This window comes from Gopherus evgoodei, chromosome 1, assembly GCF_007399415.2.
Source record: "Gopherus evgoodei ecotype Sinaloan lineage chromosome 1, rGopEvg1_v1.p, whole genome shotgun sequence".
Classification (NCBI taxonomy): Eukaryota; Metazoa; Chordata; order Testudines; family Testudinidae; genus Gopherus; species Gopherus evgoodei.
The window spans coordinates 318,068,868-318,082,929 of NC_044322.1; the positions used below are offsets into that span (position 1 = coordinate 318,068,868).

At 39.9% G+C, this 14,062-nt stretch overlaps 1 protein-coding gene across 5 annotated transcripts in view; it reads left to right on the forward strand.

Annotated features, from left to right (window-relative positions):
- The first annotated feature begins 13,079 nt into the window (after window positions 1–13,079).
- Window positions 13,080–14,062, forward strand: part of MDFIC (MyoD family inhibitor domain containing) — a 75,826-nt gene continuing 74,843 nt past the window's right edge. For 3 of the 5 annotated variants that reach the window (XM_030549048.1, XM_030549051.1, XM_030549050.1), the window contains exons 1-2: window positions 13,080–13,258; window positions 13,621–13,775. In XM_030549048.1, the coding sequence (XP_030404908.1) occupies window positions 13,682–13,775 (94 nt within the window). In that variant the 5' untranslated portion in view covers window positions 13,080–13,258; window positions 13,621–13,681. Of the gene's footprint in view, window positions 13,259–13,489; window positions 13,776–14,062 lie in introns of those variants that run through there. The other 2 variants (XM_030549052.1, XM_030549049.1) reach the window with 2 other exon arrangements.

Below are 14,062 nucleotides of genomic sequence, written 5' to 3' on the forward strand. Positions count from 1 at the left end.
CTACAAAACGGGTTTGTTGAATTCTGTGTCACAATAAGATTTGACAAAAAGCATATTTCTGATCTATGGTGGAACATCCAGGTCTAAAGCCAGTTTGTGACTCAGAAAGGATTTCCTCTGCTCTTAATACTTCAACATTTGCTAAAAACCAACAATAAAAACATGAGATTTTATTGTTTGAAGTTTTGAAAAATACAGACATTGTGGTGATTTTTTAGAATACAATCGGTGGACACTTGGCTCCCCTTTAGACCTAGAGGGCACGATAGTAGAACAATTCTGGGCAGAGGTGAGAGGCATCATGCATATCCTGAGTAAGGAGGTTTTAGTGATAGAGTTGAATCCAAAAATGAGATACTAGGTGACACCAGAGATTGAAAATCTGTTAAGAAAAAAAGAAGTGTATCAAGAACACGTGAAAAGTCGAAGACTGTCCTTAGGTGAAAAACAAATAAATACAGCTCAAGAACTAAAATGAAGAGTCAAAAAGGCTAAGAAAGACTGTCTTCAAAGAGAAGGCAAAAAGTTTGAAAGACAATTTCCAAAAAGCAGTGCAGAAGGCTTTTTCGGAAAGCTTCATTACTATCAAATAAATTAACACCTGTATCAAGTCAGCTATGAGACTCTCAGGGGAATAATATAACAGAAAAAGGATCAGAAGTTCAAAAGATGGAAAGAATAGTTTCCTCGGCTATTGAACGTGCATAGTCAATTTAACTCAGCTGTCCTTGAGGCCATCAACTGCAAAGGCAACAATGAAGAACAACAACACATACTAGAAGCAGGAATTGAAACTGCAATCAAGTCCCTGAAAAACAACAATGCACTTGGTCCAGATAGTATACTGCCTGAAGTGTTAAAACATGGTGGAAGAGGAATGGTTATGCTCCTTTGCAAACTATTTAATCTCATTCAGATGAAGGATGAAGTACGTGGAGAATGGCAATGCTGCCACTCTTTAAGAAAGGTGATCCGACAAATGACTAAAAAATAAGCGTTCCTAGCAAGGTATTCTGTAAAGTGATTCCCAGTTGAATGGAAATAGGATAATCTAGTCCATATATTTCTGATGATTATTGCACATATCAGCTGCCCAGAGTCACTCAAGACTAGATACTGTCACCCTTAGTTATCTTGAGGAGTATTTTCCTTGATCCCTCTGAAATCAAACAGTTGGAGTAAAAGCATCCAGTTCCTCGGCCTTCCTGCAGTGCAAATCAGCCGAAACCTAATAGAACAGCTGAGGATTCTTTTTGCATGGGGAAATTCCTGGGAACCCAACTCATGCCATCACATCACAATCCTTGGTGTACTCAATGGGACTGCTTAAGTAGTACAGTAGTAAGGGTGGAAGAATAAAACTCTATATTCTATGTCTTATTGCTTTAAGAGCAGGTCTGGTACCCTTTACTCCCATGACTAGTTACTCACATGAACACTTGTGACCCTGGAATCCCTCCATGCCAACTGGCAGAGGGCATAGCATACTACAACTCACATCAGGCCTGACATATTCATTGCCCTAATTCACTGTTGTCACAGTCTGTATTGTAAAGGTGTTGTGTAAAGTATTATATACAAACAGCACTTTGTTACACTGTGTGATGAATGTAGAGTGTATAAAAAGAGATAAAAATGTATGCTGAAAATATGTTCTAAAATGTTTTTGGCAGGCAGTGCCTAAAGCTGAGCCTGCCTTAGACAAAGGAATGTGTATTTACCTCTCTGACCAGCTTCATTGCAGTGCACAGTGAAAAGGATATTTACATATAAGGTAAATAAAGCCATCAAGTTAGCAATTGGGAGAGATGACCGCTAATGATCACAATGGGACGATAGAGTCTGCATCCCCAGGAAGTTTTCCTAGCTCTTGAAACAGACACAAATAACTTTGGGGAAATGTAAAGGGGGCAAAGAGAAATTTGCATCATCTATCACCTAGGGACAATGAGGAGCAGCACCCTCTGAGTTCATGGAGTCAGTAGCTGGAAACCGACTACAAGCAAGAAATCTGCTTAGACAAAGATTGTAACTTGCTGAAATTAAGTTTTAGTTGCTAGAAAGCATTTTGTTTTATTTTACTTGTAACTATACCTGTTTCATTCTTATTTATTATCACTTAAAGCTCTGTTCTTTGTTAATAAACTTATTCTTGTTTTATTACAAAATCATCTCAGTTCTGTATATTAAAGTGGAAAGTGAGTTCTCAGCTAAATGTACATACTGTCTCTCTGGAGGCAGTGAACGTAATCACTTCTGTGACTGTGCAGTGAGAATTACAGGACATTGTGGAGACATATCTCTGGGGAATTGGGGTTCACTGGTTATTACCTGCAAGGCAAGGTTTGGACTGGCAGTAGTTTGCTGGCAAGGCAGACAAGCTGGTGTGTCAGAGAGCTGACACATAGTCCAGCAGCAGCAAAGCTCTCACTTGCTGAGGCTGAGAGGGGAAACAGTGACTCACAATTCTGAGTACCCCAAGAGAAGTGTCACTCACACCACTCTAACTGGTTCTGGTGACTCTTCTTGTTCAAGTAAATGCTCAACAATGGGAAAAGGAGTTCATATTCGGGCATTAAGTATATACACTGCTCTTATCTCTACAAGAAGCTAAAGATTTTGTGAGTTTTCTCTCTAATTACATAGACACATTTATGGGAGTTAGGTTGAGCTTTTAGGCTCAATCCGAGTAAGGGGTGGTGCATAGCCATGCTGGGAATGAACTGAGGCTCAGCAAGCAACAATTCCTCACCTGCTCCTCTCTTGTTTCTGGGGATTGGAGGGGCAGTGAGTGACTGCTGTCTTTGAAAGAGTGCAGCTTATTTCCCCTGTCATATCTGGCTTGTTACTCTGGCCAGTCATTGGCATGAAGAACCAAGGCTACCTGTCCTATCCACTTGCAAAATTGGGGAGAGTATCCAGAGAGCATGGGCTGTGCTTTACACCAGATCTGGACCCAAGATCCAGGTAGGTCTTAGCTGAGCAAGTGAATTAGGCAGAACATAATTCTCCTTTATTCCTCTGCTTGGGCAAGTAAGATGAAGGCACAATCTAATACCAAATTTTTTATGGAGACAGCGATGCAAATACATTGTTTGCACAAGTTCATCATGCTCTTTATCAGTATAGTAATACTGTCACTTTATCGACCAAAATATTGTATTAGTGTCAGACAGTTTTGTGTTGTAAGAGATGAATTTCACCCCAATGGCAGAGCTGGGGTAAGAATGCCAGAAGAGAGGGAGTGTGTGTGTGTAAGTGTGTGCGTACAGTGAGAGAGGGTGGGAAAATGTTCAGTATGTTTTTGCAAATAATTTTGAAATAAACAATCATTACATTCAAAATTTTCCACAGAATTTTTTTATTCTGTTGAAAATCTGGGTGGTTTTGTTGGCTAGTTGGTTTTTTTTGTTTGTTTTATTTTTGACAAAAATATTTCGATGAAGTCTCTCTCATTCATATATTTATATATATATAATGAGATACCTCATTATTAATTATATATAATTAATGTGAGCTTCTGGCTGCTCTGCACTTTTGAGAATCAGAACACTTAGGTGCTGAAATACAAATTCAGGAACACAATTGAGGCACCCATTTTTTAAATCTTGGTCATAGTTATCCCAGGGTGAGAGAGAGAGAGAAATGACTTCCTGAAATATCTTGCAGTAAGAAAATAGTTCATTGAATTCTTACAATTCAGAACTGGTTTTCCTCAACAGTTGCACAGACATAAGTGAGAAACAACTCTACAAAATGGCAGAGGTGTCTGAGTGAGAAGCATGAGTGAACAGCTTCTGTGTGTATGTATAGTAACTACTTTTTATAAAAGATTTTACTATGCATTCAATATTATGGACTCATAATATGCAAATACATTCTACTGTTAATACGCATTCACAGTATACACATTAATGGTTCCAAAGGAGCTGTTACAAGATATGCTCTGAATATGTATTAGGAATAATACACAATATGTAACTAAGATTATTCTATATTATGAATCCATAATACTGAATGCATAGTATTGTTAATATCCATTTATACCATGCACTATAACAGCTCAGAAGGAGACATTATGGTGTATGTTATGAATGCATATTAAGAATTACACACAAAAAACTTGGCTAAATCTTTATGGATCCCTTGATGTGATATCCTGATGTAACATAGTAATAAAATGTACAATATTCTGTTCCAATGCATTATTCATTCTATTTATATAATAGGCATATTTTTTATATTTTTCATTTTAATATTTTGAAAGGGTTATAGAGCCTTTTTTACATGGAAATCTTTTTGTGTTTGGAGGTGTGTGTGTAATTCTGTGTATTGTATTTTCACTAGCTTTACCTGATGGTGACAAATTATTAGTATAATACTGTTGTGAAACTGTAATGTAAGTACTTATTAAAATTACAATTGTATGTGTGTAAAATATAAATCGTGAGTGACAGTGCATCCAAATATTTAATGAGTTACAAAAGAGAAAGGATTACAGTCAACTTGAGAAACATTTGTCTCAACTTTCTTTTACCTGTTATAGATAAAAGTAACATCAAAGATTACTATACCTGGAAGATGTGAGGAAAAAATTGTTTATTGTTTATTTACTTGGTGCTTTGTGTACAGTCAGCTGCACTGTTATGAACTTCCTGTCCCATTCACAAGCTATTTTGTGTTGTTGCCCATTTGCTCTTCTTTCTGAGAAGATCCTTATAAACATCAGGGAAGCAGAAAAACCTTTAAAAATGTTCTGAAGGGATTTAATAAAAAATCATTATACAGTATGGCAAAGGTGCTCTTTCAAAAACCTGAATGTTTATTGAAATTAAAAATCCTTATTGATAGGCTCTCTTTAAGGTTGTATTATAGTGTGAAAAGTTGAATGCTGAGTATATGCTGCAAATAAATTAATTGCTGCAACCCAGCTCCCTTACTTTTGCTTGATTCTTGAATAATTCTTCTTGACTTATTTGTGGGAATATAATGAATTGCTAGTTGACAATTTGTTGTGGTGAAATGTCAGTTTGCATGCTTCAGTACATGACTTATTCCTTTTTTACATGAGATCTTTTACCTCGAGTGAACTACCTGCTTGAGCTTGCTCAGAAATAACTGAAACTACCACAAACAATGCCATATGATTTACTTTGCTAGAAGTGGGATAAAGTTTCTTGAGCCAAATTCATCTCTGGTGTAAATTCTTCGACTTCATTTGAATTGCATCTGGAATGAATTTGTCTCATTTTATTTTGCTTTACAGTGTAAGTTACATTCATTACATTATAATGTTGCTGAACATGTTAAAAGTATTTCTAATCTTCGCTGAAGACACAAAGATAGTTTTATTAAATGCAGGAAAGGAAATGATAAAAAATTATTTTTCAATAAAACTTATTGAAAAGGTCCAGATTTCCATTGCTGTTTACATTGAGTTCAATCCTCCACCACTGACCTGAGACACCAAAAAGGATACAGAAAACTGCCTTAAATGGGTAGCCAAGGAATCCTCCATCTGAGACCATCCTCCAGTGGCATAGAGCCATCATAGTCTGCTCTATGCTACCTGCTCCTCCCCTCAAAGGGGCCATGATGGGGACAGGGAAAGGTGGCACATGGTGCCTAGTATTAGTCAGTACAGTAGACCTTTGTGAGACTATTTCAGCTAATATAACTTAGAGCAGTCCTTACGCTGCTTTAGGTCACACCTGGTTATTTCAACTGTATAGAAGCCTAGGAAAGATAGTTTAGGGCCTGCACCATTCTTCACAGCTGCACCAATTGTAATTTCAATGCTGGTGAGGAATGAACTCATTGAATAACTCAATGGCGGTGAAGATTGGGGAATTGAAACCAGAGGGCAACACTAATTTGTCTTGGTCAAGTCTAGTGGATGGCATAATTGAGTAAAAATGTGGGTACCACCACAAGTAGGCCTACACATTCTCATGACCTTATTAAGAGTACAGCAGAGATCAATTGCTTCACTTAAATGGAACATGATTGCACTGAACTTATAGCAGTAAAACTTAATTTCAGGAATATATGATATGGGTTGACTGGCTTTACTGTATTTTGATTCACTCTAAAGTATGGCAATTTAGGGCAAGGAGCCTTTTAAAAAAGCCCTACAAGAATTTCAGATCATTTGGGGGGGGAAAAAACAATCCAAAACAAAAAGCTATGTTGTGGAAAGTAGGCCTTGAATTCCAAGAGCCAATGGCATCCACTCCCACTGTACCAAGCACCCTTATTCTCCTTCAAATTCCTTTTCAATACTCACTTTTTACCTTGCTTTTTCACTACTGATCTCCACTTACATGCTGTATACTCCCTATCTCATATTAAATTTAAAAGAATACAACATCAGAAATTGTAAACTTCACTTGCAACCTCATATTCTTTTACAGAATAACAGTTTTTGCTTTAACTTTCATCTCTCTCTCTCTCTCTTCCTTACCTCCCCTTTTTTTATCTGTGATATTCTTTTTCTACATTTGGCTTGGTACATTATAAAGTTCCCAAGGTGAAGACTACATCATTATTCTGTTTACATTTTGTTTTCTTATGTTTGAAATAGGGCTGTCAATTAATCACAGCTAACTCACGCAATTAACTCAAAAAATTAATTGTGATTAATCAGTTTTAATTGCACTGTTAAGCAACAGAATACTGTTTTAAATGTATTAAATATATTTGGATGTTTTTCTACATTTTCAAATATTGATTTCAATTACAACGCAGAATGCAAAGTGTACACTACTCATTTTATATTATTTTTATTACTAATATTTGCACTGCAAAAATGATACACAAAATAAATAGTATTTGTCAATTCACCTCATACAAGTACTGTAATGCAATCTCTTTATCCTGAAAGTGCAACTTACAACTGTAGATTTTTTTTGTTATACAACTGTAGTGAAAAACAAAACAATGCAAAACTTTAGACCATACAAGTCCACTTAGTCCTCCTGCTTGTTTAGCCAATCGCTAAGACAAACAAGTTTGTTTACATTTATGGGAGATAATGCTGCCTACTTCTTATTTGCGATGTCACCAGAAAGTGAGAACAGGCGTTCTCCTGGAACTTTTGTAGCTGGCAATGCAAGGTATTTACATGCCAGATATGCTAAACATTCATATGCCCCTTCACGCTTTGGCCACCATTCCAGAGGACATGCTTCCATGCTGAGGGTGCTCGTTAAAAAAATGTGTTAATTTGTGATTGAACTCCTTGGGAGAGAACTGTATGTCTCTGGCTCTGTTTTACCTGCATTCTGCCATATATTTTACGTTACAGTAGTCTTGGATGATGGCTCAGCATATGTTGTTCATTTTAAGAACACTTTTGCTGCAGATTTGACAAAACACAAAGAAGGTGCCAATATGAGATTTCTGAAGATAGCTACAGCAGTCGACCCAAGGTTTAAGAATCTGAAGTGCCTTCCAAAATCTGAGTGGGATGAGGCGTGGAGCATCTTTTCAGAAGTCTTAAAGGAGCAACACTCCGATTCAGAAACTACAGAACTCGAACCACCAAAAAAGAAAATCAACCTTCTGCTGGTGGCATCTGGGTCAGATTATAAAAATGAACATGTGTCTGTCCGTACTGCTTTGAATCGTTATCGAGCAGAACCTGTCATCAGCATGGATGCATATCCTCTAGAATGATGGATGAAGCATGAAGCGCATCTGGCATGTAAATATCTTGCAATGCTGGCTGCAACAGTGTCATGAGAATGCCTGTTCTCACTTTCAGGTGACAGTGTGAACAAGAGGAACATTGTGAACAGCATTATTTTCTGCAAATGTAAACAAACTTGTTTGTCTGAGTGATTGCCTGAACAGGAAATAGGACTGAGTGGACTTGTAAACTCCTAAAGTTTTATGTTGTTTTATTTTTGAATGCCACTTTTTTTTTACATAATTCTACATTTGTAAGCTCTACTTTCGTGATAAAGGATTGCACTACAGTACTTGTATTAAGTGAATTGAAAAATACAATTTGTGTTTTTACAGTGCAAATATTTATAATAAAGAAATATAAAGTGAGTATTGTAGACTTTGTATTTTGTGTTGTAATTGAAATCAATAAATTTTAAAATGTAGGAAACTTCCAAAAATATTTATATAAATGGTATTCTATTGTTGTTTAACAGTGCAATTAATCATATCTTTTTTATCGTACAATTAATAGCAATTTTTTAATCACTTGAAAGCCCTAATTTGAAACCAACCAGGGTACGGTTATGCATAAACATCTTAAGAGCACTGCAGTAAATGGTTTCACTGCTACCTAAATCTACCTTTCAAAAAACAAACAAACCAATATCCAATAAGGTTCACTGGCTAGAAGCTGAAGCTTGACAGAGTCAAATTAGGAATAAAGCAAAATTTTTAACAGTGTGGGCGATCAACTATTTGAACAATTTAATATGAGATATGGTGGATTTACCTGAAATCTTCAAATCAACACAGGATGTCTTTCTAAAAGATATGCTCCAGTTCGACCACATGTTTTTGGGCTCGATTCAATGGTGATTCGATTGACTTCCTGTGGAAGAGAGGCTGACTTGATTATCATTAGTCTACTCTAGCCTTAAAGTCATTGAATAACAAAAAGGAATTTTGTATTTTTTACAGTTTTCACCGAAAAAGGAAACTGATGAAACTCATATAATGCCTCAGAAAAATTGCCTTATTTCCCAAATTCATCATCTTGGTATCAGTTGTAGACTACATCTTTTACACCAGCTCTGTATGAAACACAGACCACTATCCTTGTAATAGTGTCCCCCCCATCCCCACCCTCCAGCAGCTGTCTAGATCTGAACAATGATCATGCCCACCTTCCATCTAATCTCTTGAACATTTTAAACTCCCCTTCCTACCCATGTCATAGACTGTCATTATGGGCTGCAAGAGTATGCAGAGATTTTATTATCATATAATGAAAGAACACATTGAAATATATATGTGCAACAGCCCAGAGCTAAGGTTGCTGTGGTAACAGGAGTGGGATGGAGGACTTTGTCATATCTCTGTGTCCCATACCATATGTGAAGCGTGGTATGCACATTCTAGTAAATACCTCACTGAGCTGAATAGGAACTTTTTGCACCCTTGAATTTAAGTTATCTTTCTCACCGGGCAAATTTCTTATAGCTATATCACAGCTCAATTAATTACAGTATGCCAGTCTCAACTGAGAATATTTCTTGCTTTTATTCATTTGTTTCAAACTGTTGTAATGGATTCAATCTAAAACATGTAGACTCCCTGCAACTTGAAAGTTGGCAGAGTAAACTCGTACTGTCATCCATCAAGTTTATTGTAAGACTTGAAAAATTGATATGTCTGCTCCGCATTGACATTTATGAGCCAATGGCATGTTTTGAAGAAGTAGGAGTTTGTCACAGTGTACTTGGCTAAAATTTTGCAGTGTGTCTACTGGAAGAATTAGCATAAACTAGGAGACAAGAAGCTTTGAGTTCTAACCCCTGCTTTGCCACTGATTTGCTTTATCGCCTTAGCTAAGTTATTTTACTTTTCTGTCTCAATTTCCTTGTCTGTGAAATGAGGATAATGATACTTTCACATCTACTTCACAGGAGTGTTCTGAGTAATATTTCTACATGATGCTGTATAGATATGAAGTTTTATATACTATGCACCAGTTGGCTGGTATCCACTTTCTAGCAGCTGGAAAAAAGTATAGAAGAGGGAAGTGATGTCATCATTTGGACTCCTCCCTCCCCTCCACATCTCACCTGGAAAAGCATCTGTAAGAAAAAGGTTTTGAACTGGGGAAGTTTGGTCCCAGGCTGGAAAGTGGTCCAGTCTGTGTACTGAGGAACTGGAACCTGCTTGTATTATCTGTTAGGGTGAGACATTGCTTGATTCAAATCTTGATTAGTCTGTTTAAGTAAGAATTGAGGCTGCATCTCTATTTTAGTTTCTTGGGTAACCAACTTTGATCTATGCCTGTTCCTTATAATCACTTAAAATCTATCTTTCTGTAGTGAATAAATCTTTTTCATATTTTATCTGAAACTGTGTGTTTTGGTGAAAGATCTTGGGAAATCTCAGCTCAGATTACAAAGGCTGGTGAATATCCACTTTCCTATGAATAAGTGGCAAACTAGGTAATGAATTTACATGGGCCACACCTCTGACCAGTGCAAGATGCTACAGTTCTCGGGTGCAAGATTGGGAAGCTAGGGGGAATTGGCTGAATCCTCTCTATTGATGGTTCATGAGTGGCCAAGAGATCAACTCAACTGGCCATGTCCCTGCCTGTGGATGGCTGTTTAAGTGGAGTGCCAGTCAGAGGCTTGAAGCTTGACATTAGCATCACAGCGTGAGAGGTAGCCCAGGTTGGCATGTTTAGATGGGGTTCCCAGGGCACAATCAAGGTTGCACCCTGGGAACCCCATCACACCCACCATCCCAAAGGTGACTTTATACATATAGTTTCTGAAGTGCTCTGGGATGATTCAGGATAAAACATTTTTCCAAATAAATGTAAAATATTATCTGGATTGATTTAATAAAGTTATACAAATAATAGAATGCAAATATAAATAATATCTTTGTAGAAAAACAAAGAAAAACCATGTTAAGAACATAAAAATGGCCATACTGGGTCAGACCAAAGGTCCATCTAGGCCAGTATTCTGTCTTCCGACAGTGGCCACTGCCAGGTGCCCCAGAGGGAACGAACAAGTAATCAGCAAGTGATCCATTCCCTGTCGCTCATTCTGAGCTTCTGGCAACATACTTCTTTTCAGTTCAGTCATTTTGTTATGAAAAGCTTTAAACATATATTGTTGGGTTGTTAAATCTACTTTAAATTATTAAAATTGAAAGAAAATTGTATAAAATTGAATTTAAATTTCACTAGCTGTATTTTTTTTCCTTTTTATTCCTCATCTTGTCAATAAACAATACAGCGATCAATTTCTCTTTAGTAAGTTTCACTTTCAAATTCTCATGCACCAGCACTATTAATTATTACTTATAGTGGTTGTCATTACATCTGTATTTTCCAGGAGACACTACAATTAAGTTATTTCCTATTCAAAGACAGAGAGAAACTGTGATGTCTTGGATACCAGTGTGAGGCAACTGATAGCATGTGCAATCTTTTCATTGATGACAATGATTATACAATAGCATCATAGGAATGCAACTTTGTTCTAATTGAAATCAAATGCAAAACTTCCATTTATGTCTGTTGGAATAAGGTTGGGCACCAAAGCTACATGGTGCTTTGCAGGCACATAAGGATGGCTTCTAACCCCAGGAATTTACAATCTATAATGGTTGGTTTGCAAACACTGCAGAGAAATGTTTCTTTAAAATGAAACTTCTGTCTAGAACACTTGAGCCACATCTTTTAGTGCTTACAGTATCAAAACTAGCATCTACCTCTCACCTGCTCTCAAAATTTTAACTAGATTATTTTGTTCTTGGTTACATATTTCCTACCTGTGCTTTTTCACTTTCTCAGAGACAGAGGTGAAAATATGCTTTGATGAAAGATAAAGTTCAAATATGGGGACTGAACCACGGTTTAAGATCTGCTAGTGAGTTTATTGTAATTTCTTTTAAATCATACAAATTGCTTCTGTTTTAGAAGTTTGAATTGCTTTCTAGGAGCATATTAAGGCCCTCAATCCTACAAGCACTTAATACATGTGCTTCATTTTACTATCAAGTACAGTCCCAATGCAGTCAATGGAATGCTTATGGTAATAAAGCTAAGCACATTCAGAATCAGGGCCTAAGGGCTATAGAAATGCTATGGTGGGGCAGCTGTACTGATGTAGCTGCACCACTGTAGCGCTGCTTTAGGGCGATTCAGCTGATTCCCTGGAATCAGGCCCCACAATGTCCCAAAGGACCTGCCACCGAAGTGCCACCACTGTTGGCAGCAGCAACTCAATCGTTGCCACTGTCTTCGGTGGCATTTCGGTGGAGGGACCTTCCTGTGTGGCAGTGATTGAGCTGCTGCCGAAGACAGTGGTGGGACTTTGGTGGCAGCTCCTTCGAATCGAGCCCCGTGGTTTCTAGAGCTGGCCCTGAGTGCAGATGCTCTGTGCCAATGGGAGAGAGCTCTTGTGTCAGCAATAATTACTCCACCTGCCCAAGCAGTGGTAGCTACATTGGTGGGATTGCTTCTCCTGCTGACATAGTGCTGCCCACACCATGATCGTGCTTTTCCACTTTTCCCTGAGCGACTTATACCAAAGTAAGTGCTGGTGTGTACAAGCCCTAAGACTGACAAGAATTTCTTTTCTATATGGATGAAAATAGACCTGCATGTGAGAAGTGCATTAGATTATTAAAGAGGTGCGGGTGGAAGGAAGTGGTTTAGCTTTCTAGGTATCTGCTCTGTAAATTTTTTGCTTGTTTCTTCTTGTGTGCAGACCTTTTGAATAGTTTTGTATAAGTGTTTAAAATCACTAAAGATAATATGTATCTTACCTTTGCAATAATATATAAATGTTGCAGTGCCTTTTTTAAAGTAAATCTCTGCTGTTGATGGAAGACTTTGGGCTTTAGGGCCTCGTGTGTCTCTGAGTTTGCAGATTAGTCACCTCAGCCACCTTGCTACTTGCAAACTGGTTGAACCTGAAAAGTAGCCTAAGTTTTTCAAACCAAAGTGACTAATGCCAAGTCAGAGGTTAGCCCTGTTAAAGTGCTATTCTCCTCAGCCCTATGCTACAACTGCAAACACAGCTCAGGTATGAAAGCCTCCTTTTTGGAAGTGGGGTCTCTCCCTCCCCCTCTGCTGCCACCTTGTTTAATCAGGGCACTTGCAGGATTACAACCCCAGCATGGCCCATACCCAGTTGCAGCCACATGAGTAAGAGGATGCTCCCAGGTTGGGCATGAGGCCCATGCCTCCTTCTGGTCCACCGTCCCTGCCCCAGCCTTTGGAGAACCGGTCGGGCAGCGGGACCTGGGGAGCCACCGCCCCCGAGCCTCGATCGCTGCCATGGCTGGATGTGTTCAGTCTCCGGAAATGATGAAAAAGAAGAAGCGTTGGGGGGCGGGAGAAGGACGAAATAAGTCCCCGTTTGGTGTGTGCAACGCGCTGGCTGGAGAGGGCGAGAGCCCGCGCGGTGGCGGGGCGGGGTGCTAGGGGCTGCACAGGCGAGAGGAGGCAGCAGCCGCAGTTGGAGAGGGGAGGCGAAGAGACGGCCGCACCGGCCGGGGAGATGCTGCTGCTGCTTTGGGAGCCCCGGTAAGTTTCCTCTGCCCCGGGGGAGGAAAGGGACATCCCGCCACAGGAGGTGGCGGAGGGGCGCGTGCAGAGCCGAGCAGAAGGCAAAGCCGAGGTATGGCGGGTGGCTTCTGCTGGCTATGGGGCGTTGAGCCCCCCGAGCCCCGGAACCCCGGGGGCTCCGCTCCAAGCACTCCGAGCCCGTGCACTCAAAGGCGCCCTCCGCATGCAGCGGGGAGGGCAGGGGCGGAGGGACGCGTCTGCCGCGGAGTTGCAAAGTTGTTGCTTCTTTGGGGCAGGCCCCTCCCCAAGCCCTCGCCCCGGAGCAGTGTGTGCGGCGGAGCAATGCACTCAAAAGGCCTCTCGTGTGTTCGTCCCTTCAGGGTGACGGTTTAGGCTGGTCGGGGGGTGCAAGCTCCTAGGACGGGAGGAGAGAGCTGGCAGATGTCCCAAGCGAGGGAACCCCTTCCCCCGGGGCCTGACGGGCCGGCGCCTGCAGCTCCGACTGAACGCAGCCTTCTGGTCTCGCTGCCTCGCGGTGAGTTGCTTTCAAGTTTTTCTCCAATTGTTGCGCCTCTGGTACGTTCCCTGGTTCACTCGGTGTGTGTAGGGAGTGGGGTGCTCAGCCCTGGTCTCTGCTGTTCCTCTGGACGCCGCTTGTTACTTAAAATGTGTCTCTGTTAGGGTGACCAGATGTCCCGATTTTATAGGGACAGTCCTGATGTTTGCATCTTTTTCTTATATAGGCTCCTATTTCCCCCACCCACGCACCCCGGTCCGGCTTTTTCATATTTGCTGTCTGGTCATCCTAGTCTCTCTGCAGCC